We start from the raw sequence: 11,443 nt of genomic DNA, 5'->3' as shown, positions 1-11,443 counted from the left end.
TTGTAGGTATGGCAACTCTTACTGGCTAAACAATCTAGTCTAGACATCTACTGTGTTTGCACGGTTTTCTATTACATTTATTATTAAATAGGATGATGAATGGTAAAGGTTTGCCATTAATCTTTGAACTTTCTACGCATTTAGAAATCATATCAATATAAGGTTGTTATGAATGCTCATTGTCAAGTCTGTATAAGAATAAGTTGCTAGAAGCTATGATCCATCGCTGACAGCAGCTCTCACGTAATCTGATACAGTCAAGCCCCTACAACAAGAGATAATCTAATACAGTCAATCCACTACAACAAGAGATAATCTAATACAGTCAAGCCCCTACAACAGGAGATAATCTAATACAGTCAAGCCCCGACAACAAAAGATAAACTGATACAGTCAAGTCCCTACAACAAGAGATATCTGATCACTTGTTGACTGTGATAACGACAAGCAACTTGACTTGGCAGCTATCAACCTCAGAGTTACAGATTATTACCAGATGAGCCTGAAAACAAATTTCTACCAAATAAAAAACTCAAACTATTTCATTTGAAGAACTCAGATTAGCGAGCTCGTGGTGATAGTAAACGAGACGGCTTGAGTACCAGATCTGAGTTCTCAGCTCAACTTAACAAGCCTCTCCAAGTTAATGCTATTCTACTACTGACTGAAAATGCATATTTTAACATTTTGCGGGCAGAAAAACCTGTGAGAACAAATCCAGAACTAAAAAACTGGAATTGGTTTCCCTGTTAAGTGCTAACAACTCCAAAGAAAATGTTGCTTTTTATAAAATTTTCCAATTATGAATAAGCCAAAGGCAAGTTTAGCGATTGAGACTTCTGCTTGAGTAATATCCGAAGGAATGATTTCCAATGTATCCTAGAAAGGCACAGCCTTCTCTCAAGTGCCATGTAAAACTGTACTCCCTCATGTGTACAGACTACAGCTATATGCTTGTTTCAAAAACTGAAATGTTAAAATGCACTTTCATGCCGAATTGGCTCTGGCTGAATTTGCAAAAGTTTGAAAGACATTTGCATGTTAATGTTTTACATTTTAACTATGAAGCAATAAAACGGTAACATAAATACTTGCTTTGATCAAGTAAATAAGCAATATTTATAACATGCACTACACAACCGCTGTGAAATAAAATTTGTACAATTGTAATTAAGTAAAAAATGCTACTTTTTACAGCAAAAAACTTACGATTAATAAATTTTATACGTCATCACATGAAACCTTTCGTTTAATGGGTTAATGATTTAAGGTTGCAAATTTATGAGTTAATGGAAGCCTAAACAAGTATTAGGAAACTGGTAGATTAATATTCTTTTTTGCTATGCAGCAATGGCTCAGAGGTGTTAACCGTTCTATAGAATTGATAACTTTATCGTAATTGTGTGCTCCTGGCAATGAGGCCTTCAAATTTTCAAAATGGGCGACTGGCTAAGCACAAAAAATGGTGAAAAAGTTTTAGAGAATAGACCAATAGGCTGAAGGATATTTCGGTGGCTCATTCTGAAGTATCAAGGTAAAAAGGCTGGATCAGTGTGACTTCAGGTTACTAGCAGACCAATCTCAACGACAGACTATATAGTAGAAGTAGATCACAAGTTTTCCTTACACATTTGTTGCCTAGCCTTCTGCTCTTACAAAAAATGCACGAAGAATTAAAGCTGACTCACCGTTCCTCCAGCCACTGCTGGACAGTGTAGTCTGGATCTAGAAGAAACTCCTGATGAAGTAACCTAGTCTCATCCGCTGCCTCATCAGCGCTAGCTGCTTCCTCTAATCCTTCCTCCTTGGCGCACTCAACACTGTCTCCTTCTGCTCGTGAGAGTTCTTCTGATTGAGGAGCCCCTTTATCATCCTCTGGAAGCCCTAGAGTTTCAGGGTTCATTCCGACAATATGCTGCGCTGTAAGAGCAAACAACTCCATCAACGCTACATAAACCTTTTCCAAATGCATAATTCTTAGCTGATACATGCTTTGCTGTCAAAACGTTACATATCAACCTTAAAGGACAACGATGAAAAACAAGATTACCAAGGGATGAATCAAGTCTATCAAAAACTTAAAAAATGAACTTGATGAAAAACAAATGGCTGACTTTTGCCGAAAAATCTACAAGCAGTTTTGGTGCAACTTTCAATTTAGTCTCAGCATGGTTGGTTGATCAGCTGTAAGACAATATCGGCTCCTTCAGACTACAAGCTGACTAAAAAGTGGTTTCCAATGCAAATAATATTTACATTATAGAACACCGTATTACCTGTATATAATTAGTATTATCTATGATACCCAGCAAAGTGTCACGACGGAAAAAGCAAACAAATCTATGAATGTACCGTTTTGATGCAAACTAATGAAATTACAGCATGATTCGCTATCGAGTTAAAGCGATGAGTGTATGCAATTGCACTACAGTTTAACGTGTCCGCAGGTGCTAATTAACTTGTGTAAGATATTATTTATTTTCCTATAAACGTTAGTTTTGGAAAAGCATACCATGAACGATGTTTTCAAGAATGTGACATAGAACTAGCATATCAAATGTAAACAGTATGGCTTACCCAGTTCGCTACCATGGAGACCGATATCAGCGGAATCTATGTCTCCCATGAGCCTCACTAGAGCGGAGAACTTTCCAAACTTGCAACCCTCAATTTCCAGATACTTTGGGTTCACCCCTGAATGACAAACAGTAGCTCTAGAATGAACACTAATGACAGCAACCTAGAACAACGAAACTTGATGCTAAGATAGCATAGTTATTCGAGTTTAACAGACGATGAAATTGGTTTTCCCCACACGCCTGGGTTTCACTACGAGTAAGGTTCCACTACAAGTAAGATTCTCTGCAGACACCTGGGTTTCACTACGAGTAAGTAAGATGCATGGGTTCCACTACGAGTAAGGTTCTCTGCAGACGCCTGGGTTCCACTACGAGTAAGTAAGATGCCTGGGTTCCACTACGAGTAAGATTCTCTGTAGATGCCTGGGTTCCACTACGAGTAAGGAAGATGCCTGGGTTTCACTACGAGTAAGTAAGACGCTTGGGTTCCACCATGAGTAAGATTTCACTAGCAGTATTCACAGGAATCTGTACCAACTAAGAAGCTACAGCTTAACAATGCAACGCAGCACCGTGGAATTATATAAACATCTGCCCGAGATCTTTCCACGGTTCTTGCTCAGTGATTTGCATGCAAATCCAAGAAATTCATTTAGGTATAAACTGCTGGTTTTGCACACTTTGCTTTAATCGACTTTTCTCTCCCACAGCCTCGCAACATGACACACATGTTGCTGCTAGGTAGCTTCCAAGCTATACTATCTATAAACTGAATGCAGAATAAAAAAGCTAGAGGTAAGTGTACAAAGCTTACATAATCCAAATAGAAACTACTAAGTTATAAACACAGGAAATTATTTTTTTGACGCAAAACACAATAGAGCCAGTAACAAGAAAACACTGAATCCAAAAACGCCATTCTGTTGTGTATAACATTTAATTTTTATTCCGATTCTCACAATGCTACAAAATAAACCACATTTTTCCTTCTGTATGAGAAGACCTACCAGTGGTGTGCATGTAGTTGCCAAGATAGGAGTCTCCTGAAATGGCAGACATGTAGATCGCTCTAGTAGCACTTATATTTTCTCCCAGAGTGCCCACCTGCCTGGCGACAGCATCCGCCACTGACTCTACAGAGTTAAGCATCATGCTGCCGAGTTCTGTTGTTTCCAAGATGAGCTGAAAAGTCACCATATTACTGATAACAAGCGTATATCACACAGCTAGGCCAGTTGATATTACTTTTATAAAATCGTGAAAGCGGAGATTTATTTTGGGCTATATCAGAACTAAGCCAGGCTCTCGCATTCCCCAGACTGGCTATGACGGCCAGGTGTACAATGCTTGTACACAATTCCATAAATTCAGATTGAAAAGTACACAAAGCATATTATTTAAAATATAAATTCAAACAAAGCAAATTTTGACACTTAACTTATTTTAAAATAATCAAGTATACTATTAAATATTATATATTTAATATAAAATTAAACTTTCAAATTATTTCTCCAACTATGAGTTTCATATTATGCAAGAACAACAGTTCTATCACTTATTAGAAAAACTGATATGTAAGCTAGTCTATGTTCACTTTTATCAAATAAAAGAGCAGAAAACTACTAAAACAATATAGCAGTCAATCAGAATTGACTTTCTCTACATGTATAATCACAAAATGACAAATTAATTTTTACAGTAAACCAACCTTTGAGTCGCGGTGAGACTGAAGTTTGTCATAACAAGTGTTGGTAAGGAAGGAAACGAACTCCAAATACTGAACATTGCGGGCTACAAAATCTGTCTCGCAATTAACCTGCAGAAGACAGCATGATGTTAAACGTGTTCCTGACTCAAGTTATCAGCATCTCTTGCCATGAAAAAATAACCATAGCAAAGTAAAATACAGCCCCTATTAATACTTCTATATGTCTAAATATTATATTACAAAAAGAAGAAACTATTATTGTACAGAATGTAATTAGACTATCAGAAATTACAATCATAAAATACATAGATACGATTGTAGAAAATATTAACCATCATAACATAAACCAATTAACTATACTTAATAGTTAACAGTATAGTTAATAGGTCTATGCATCATAATTGTGCCAACTACATGTCCACAACACAATGCATAAACATTGCTTATACAGTTTATATGTTGTTAATATAAGGTACACACACGGTTCATACAGGGTAAATGCAATGTTCAAACACAGCAGACACAGTTAATATAAAGTACCAAAAGACTTGTATTTCTATGCCATGGCGCTCTATTTCTCAACCCTTCCCCAGTAGTGGCACTTTATTAGAGGTGACGTTCAAATAAAGGGTGGCGTTGTATCTTTCAAATAGCTCGTCAAAATTGTTGGGAAAATAAATTTAGCCCTTTCACGGGCGAAGCGAATGTCGCCTATGTTTTGCGCTCTCCTTCGGACGGATTGTCATTAACACTTTTTTATGTTAGAAATCTGATGGGACTTACTTCCAACTCGTTGTAGATCTCTAAATAAATATGCATTGGGAAGCTGAGAAGTGCCTCTATTAGTTGGTATATATTGCTGCAATTAATCTACAATGATCTTATAGCCTGCGTTGCAATTTGTTGAAGCTTTCAATTTTTTATTTCATTCTAAATTTTAAGCCATATTTTTATTTTATAACTACATTTAACCATATTGCATAAAAGTTCATTGCACTCATTGCTATGTTTACTACAATTTGAGCCAAAACTGGATTTTTATGTGCAATAGAAAAGGAGTTATGAGCGTCGATCCATTGCAAGCCGAATTTAGATAACCACGATGATGCTATCAAATAATATGCTATAAATCTGCAAATTGACAAGTGATAAAATATAAGTCTATTAAATGCTACAAATATAGTATATTCAAGAAAAATTGACATAGACAAACCATATTTATAATACCCGCAGAAACAAAAATTAACATTTTGAAACAAAAATATTTGCATAATTTGCTCGGCCAGTCGCATTTCAAATGTTGCTTTCATTTGGAACCATTTCATCTTCTTCTAGCTGTTCAATGCCTTTTACAGTGTCTTCTGACCTTAACTTCTTTTTTGCACAGCTGAACTAGCCAATATTAGTGTCCAAACAATTTGTTGTGGATGTAAAACTTTTACGCGTTGCCACTTTTTGCGAAAACAAAGAGAAACCACATGTAATCTCGGACATGTGTGCTAAGCAGAATTGTTATCCTCAAAAAAGTAGTACAGATTTCATCGTAATTGTAAACCTACTACTACTACTACTGTAATTGTTAAACTACTATTAGTCTGATATAGTTAATAATTATTTCTATGGTTTCAAAGTTTTAAGGAAAAAACCATAAAACTTTGGAGTTAAAAAAAGGATTTCGATACGACCAGAAACAAAAAAAAATACTGGTCATTGATGTAACTTACTGTAGTCATTATTAGTACGACTTAGCGGACATTCTTCTATTAAACACTTGCTATTAAGCGTTTGTAAAAATCAAAGAATGTAAAAATCAAAGAATGTCAAAGTTGCGGTTAAATAAAGGCGACATCCAATTAGTGGCAGTCAAATAAAGGTGGCCTTCAAATAAAGGTGGCAGTCAAATAGGGGTTTCACGGTATATATAGCACATTTAAAACCAGGAGATGCTGCTCACAACAATTTATGAGTAGAGAAGATGATTCTCACTTGTAAAAGCAGTGCCTTGTTGGAACTTGCTATCATACCGATAACTCCCTGTGACATAGGTCTGCTCTGCAGTTTATTAGCCTTAGCCCATCCTTCTTTTGCTGCTTCCTCATTCAGCCACTCTAAAGCCTGTGCAAATGAATGTGACATTGATAAGAACCAAGGCTCGTGTACTTATCATACCATAAAATTGCTGGCTGGTAAAGGGGTTTAATGCCTGACAAAAATGGCTGCATACCCTAACTCAAGCTAAATACACAGTATACATGCTTCAAGTTACTCCATTCTAGCCAGTCTAAAGGAACACATGCAGCTGCCTAGTACGGCACAGATATTTGCTTGATTGTTTTTTTCTTACAAGTATTGAGTTTCACAGTAAGAAAAATTTTTGGAAAACTTTTTTTTTGGCAATATTTACACCTACATCCATATTACTTAACTTTATAAGCTAAAAAAGCTATAACCAAATTACAAATAATTTGTGATTCAACAAAAAATATTTAATAGCTCAATACCAAAAGTTCAGAAGTCACTACCTAAAACAATTTTTGTTATAAAATTAAACAGCTTTTTGGCTGAGCTTCGTTATTTTTCTACAAAAAAAATTTCAAATCAGATGTCGGTAAGTCCATTGAGTGCACCTAACATGAAAAGTTTGTGATTAAAAGTCGCTCAACCATATCTAATGTGATGTTTACAATTTACAATTAAATTGTTTATTACTTGAGAACTTTAAGCACTGAGCTTTTGAATTTCATAGGCTATGATATTGCTAAAGAAAATCCTTGAAAGCCTTAGATTGGCAGAAAACAAAACTATGAGATGCAAATGTTCTAAGATCTGACAGGTCGCCTGGTCAAACAGAACAAATTAACACAAGCAGTAACTTTTACGGCAACTACATCCCAATAATCGTTCATAAGACAGCATTTCGATAAAGAAAAGAAAGCGCCTGATATTACCTTGTCTACATCGTTGTCGTGTAGAACAAGAGCCTTTCTACAGTTGCTGAAAGCGAATCCAGTTTGTTTTCGAAGCTTGCTGAGGGAGTTTTTGTCAACAGGTAATGTTGCAGCTTTCTGGCAATACTTAGCGCAAAGCTGATGCCTGGCTACAAACAGATTTATACGCACTGCCGTTTGTTTAATAGCAGAGTGGCTAACAAGTAATAAGTAACAACACACGGGATACTTGGGTAATACTTTCCTCTGTACAAGAAAAATTTCATGTAAAAAGCCAATATAGAAGAGTAAACATGACAACCATGGTGGGTATATTAAATGTCATCATAACAAGGCTTATCAATGGTATAAGTTCCTTATAGCACCTGTCACAACAGTGGCTGCTGGCAGAGGGACCAGCCAATAGCGATTGTTTTATAACATTGACTGACAAAACAGCAACCACATGATAGCAGTTGTAATAAAAAAAAACGATTGTCATCAAGCCGACATCATCGCATCGCTAGGCCTATAATTCTTGTCCAACTGCTCCCTCACTTTTACATATAGAATATTTTACTAAATTGATGAAACCACTAGTAACAGCCAAAAATTACAGAACAATACGAACAATTAAGTAATAAAAACCCAAGCCAAAAGAAATCACAAATTACATTATATCCATTTATTCTTGTCCAACAGTTACATTTCAGCAAATGGTTTATCACAAATCCAACACACTACTACTCAGTAAAACAAAAGCTATTCAAAATAAATTGAAGATAACATTCAATATAGAGTCCCGATTCTAGACTAGTTATCGCAAAACCTCTATTGGAATGTCGTGGCACTCTAGTTTGTATTTTTTGACTAGCTCATCAGAATTTTTGAAAGATAAATTTAAACCCTTAATAGGCGGAGGCGATGCTAATGTCGCCTATATTTTGCACTCTCTTTCGGGTGGAGTGACATCGACCAACACGCCGTCGGCCGCAGCATTTTTGTTAAACCCTTTTTGATTTATGTCGAAGTATCAAACCGAGTTAGACAAAGAACTACTACTAGCCGAATACAGTTACAAACTATTTCGATGGTGTTGCTTTTAAAGTTTTAGAGAAAAAACCATAAAGCTTTTGGAGCTAGAAAATGGACTTCGACAGGCCATAACAATGGCTGCTAGTTCATCAAAACACTAAAGTTTTTATGATAGCTTGTAAACCACATTATGGACGAATCTAAAAACAATGAATCGGATATACACCTTAGTGACTTAGAATCAAAGTATAGTTCTGATGATTGCGACGGTCGATCTTCTCAGGCACATCATCACTAAAATCATGGCAACCACTACAGCAACAACGAAAGAATTAATTACTATTGATGTAAAGTTATTACTATTATTATAATTATTGTAGGTGTGGTTATACTTATAAGATTATTAGTCATTATTAGTACCATTGTGTGGACACTCTTTCACTGATCACTTTTATTATGAGCTCGTAAAGATTAAATGAAGGCCAAGGTAGTGGTCAAATAGTGATGGCGTTCAATTAAAGGGTGGCGGTGTATTTTTCAACCCTTCTCCTATAGTTTCATTCCAATAGAGATGGCATTCAAATAGAGTTTTTATAGCATACATGATTTTCAAAGATTTAAAATAGCAACAGTTATCTAATAAACTTGTGCCAATAGCTATGTATCTAAAAGCAGTGATATTATGCATTTGTCTAAACAAAAGCAATTCTTTTAACAAAACATTCACCAAAAAATATAAATATACAAAAGAATTCCAGTGATGCTGCCAACTAGTGTGTTGCAATTGTACGCAGTGTGGGATGCAGTGGCTGTGTGTTCGAGTCTCATGTGAAGCAACTTGTTATATTAATGGATATACTTTGTCAGTAAATACTCGTGATGTAAAACTTTGTCAAAAAAGGAGCAAGAGAAGTTGTAATGGTAAAATTGGCCAGAGCGCTTGCTTACCAACACGCGTGACACAGAGTGGCTGCAATTTTGAGCCGCTTCTACAGAAATGTACTTTCAGTGTTAATTTCATCTTTAATTATTACAGCCAGTCTAATTTCTGGCTTGCTTTTCTTCACACCATTCCCACTTTCGTTCTCTCAATAGCTACTAAACCTCTCTGTAACATTGCTATGTACATACTGTACATAGCAATGTTACATTTCATTGCAAATCACAACCACTATATACACTCAAATTACTGTATTAACTATAGTTACTAAGGTTAATATACTATTTTGTTGTTAATTTTTAATATCTACAGTATGTATACAAAACTTGGATGTTTTTTTACCAATGTTGTTTGCATTAGATAATTATTATGAGTTTCTATACCCCTCTATATGACATTTTTGCTTGATGATGCAAACACTGAAATGAATTAATGCTGTATGGCGGGGGTCCACTGTAATGCAATATGTATTTGTTAATTACTTAAAATAATTGTTGAAAAAATTCCTCCAATTTGAAATGAAGTTGTCTGCTTATATCCACTGCCATAATTGCCTCACACATGTCCTGCATTTAAACAGCCCAGTATTGCAAGAGCTGCCACTTCGCTCGAAAGCAATTGGTACCTGTGTCAACAGCTCATAGCTACCAAACAACAATGTCAGCCTCCATTCAAAAACTAGCTATGAACCACAAAAACAATGCAAATTAAACTCTCAATGCAAGAGAAATAAACAGTAAAGACAATATGCTACTAGGGTTACCACCAAAATTTAAAAATTAATTGTATTTTCGAAAACTATCAGTTAATGCGGATGCTTTGGCTTGAACAAGTTTTTTAAATCAAAATTTGGTGAATGCTAGCAAAAGATAACATTTATTAACTTGTTTATTCCTACCATAAATAGTTATTGTGCCTTCAATTCAAATAATTGTGCTACTTGTGCTACATATATATATACAAAATGCAATGTTATGCAGTTATCAAAAACAGGAAAAGCCAATTGCTTCAGTTTAATAAATAATTCAGAGAACAAAAACAAAACCTAGTTTTAATTTACTGAAACCATTTTGCATCACAATTCTGATAATACATACCAAATAAAATAAATCTATAAAAATCCAAAATTTTGCATAGACAGATGCAAATATTATGCCAAAACTTACATTAATGGAAGTTTATGCTACGATACTATTGTATCCATACTTTACGAACTGTGCTTCTGAGAATACATGATAGAAATTACCCAAACCTTTTTATGCTTTCTATGCACATTGTCAATCAAACAAAAAAGTCTTTGTGCCTATGTGTTGAGTGAATTTGCCTTCTCATGGTGACTTTAACTCATGCAAACCTAAACAATCAATTCACCGTATCCTAGTAATTTAGAGCGCCTGAAAAACCTACAAACAAAAGGTTGGGGTTCAATTCCCAAAAAATGACCACTGGTGGTGATAGGAATGACATCTAACTTTAACTTGCTCTTTGCAACTACGCATGTCTCCAGTCGTTGAGGTTCCCTTGACACTGGACTCGGTCACGCTCAACCAAGATTACAAAGCTAGTGTTTGTGCAGCTATGCTTTTAAAAACACGCACACAGCCTCTGCTATCAGTAAGCTAAGCAGACATCTTACCTAGAGCAGGCCTGCCAACCCAAGAGCGGGGCAATGCTTGAGATTTGGTTTTGGGGCAATTGATGTATCAATGATGGCATATATATAAAATTGGGAAAATTGGGAAAAATATCTCACGCATTTTTATTTTTTCTTTGGGGTGATTGCGTGAGAGTTGGCAGGTATGACCTAGAGAGATTGCTCACACACACAAACCTAACTATTTGGCTCGTGAAATAGCTTTAGCCGTATGTCTTTCCTTCAAACAAAAAGCTGCAGGTGTCAACAGAAAATATTTGAGCAAGTACAATAGTACAGTACAATGCAATTGAACGGTTTTTAATAAAAACTACAAATTGATACAGATATTATTAACTTACCAACATGACCGTTAACGAAAGCAAACCTAGTTAAAAAACGCATGATTTAAAAATTCCAAAGCAAGTCTATTAGTTTAAATAAAACATGTAATCATAATAGGCATCAAATTTCAAAACGGTGAAGGATTTACTTATTTTTTACGCTAGTATTTGTAGCAAGCGGTGTATAGAAATGCCAAGCGCCGTGAAACTTATGTTAGCCTCTATTTATAAACTGACTGACTAACATCTCTTGCTGCTCAAGACGTCTATGGCTTTC

At 35.6% G+C, this 11,443-nt stretch overlaps 1 protein-coding gene across 1 annotated transcript; it reads right to left on the bottom strand.

Moving 5' to 3' along the window:
• Positions 1 to 76: 76 nt before the first annotated feature.
• On the bottom strand, positions 77 to 11,352 carry LOC137405832 (elongation factor Ts, mitochondrial-like). The gene is made up of 8 exons (XM_068092249.1): positions 11,185 to 11,352; positions 7,236 to 7,384; positions 6,274 to 6,402; positions 4,288 to 4,395; positions 3,587 to 3,761; positions 2,578 to 2,694; positions 1,689 to 1,920; positions 77 to 265 (listed from the first exon to the last, which is right to left on the bottom strand). Exons 1-8 carry the CDS (start codon positions 11,225 to 11,227, stop codon positions 214 to 216), a joined length of 1,005 nt encoding a protein of 334 aa, XP_067948350.1. The 5' UTR covers positions 11,228 to 11,352; the 3' UTR covers positions 77 to 213.
• Between the last annotated feature and the right edge of the window lie 91 nt (positions 11,353 to 11,443).

Source organism: Watersipora subatra, chromosome 10 (genome assembly GCF_963576615.1).
Source record: "Watersipora subatra chromosome 10, tzWatSuba1.1, whole genome shotgun sequence".
Lineage (NCBI taxonomy): Eukaryota > Metazoa > Bryozoa > Gymnolaemata > Cheilostomatida > Watersiporidae > Watersipora > Watersipora subatra.
The sequence above is the reverse complement of the archived record's forward strand: the minus strand, read 5'-3'. Positions and strand labels throughout refer to the sequence as shown.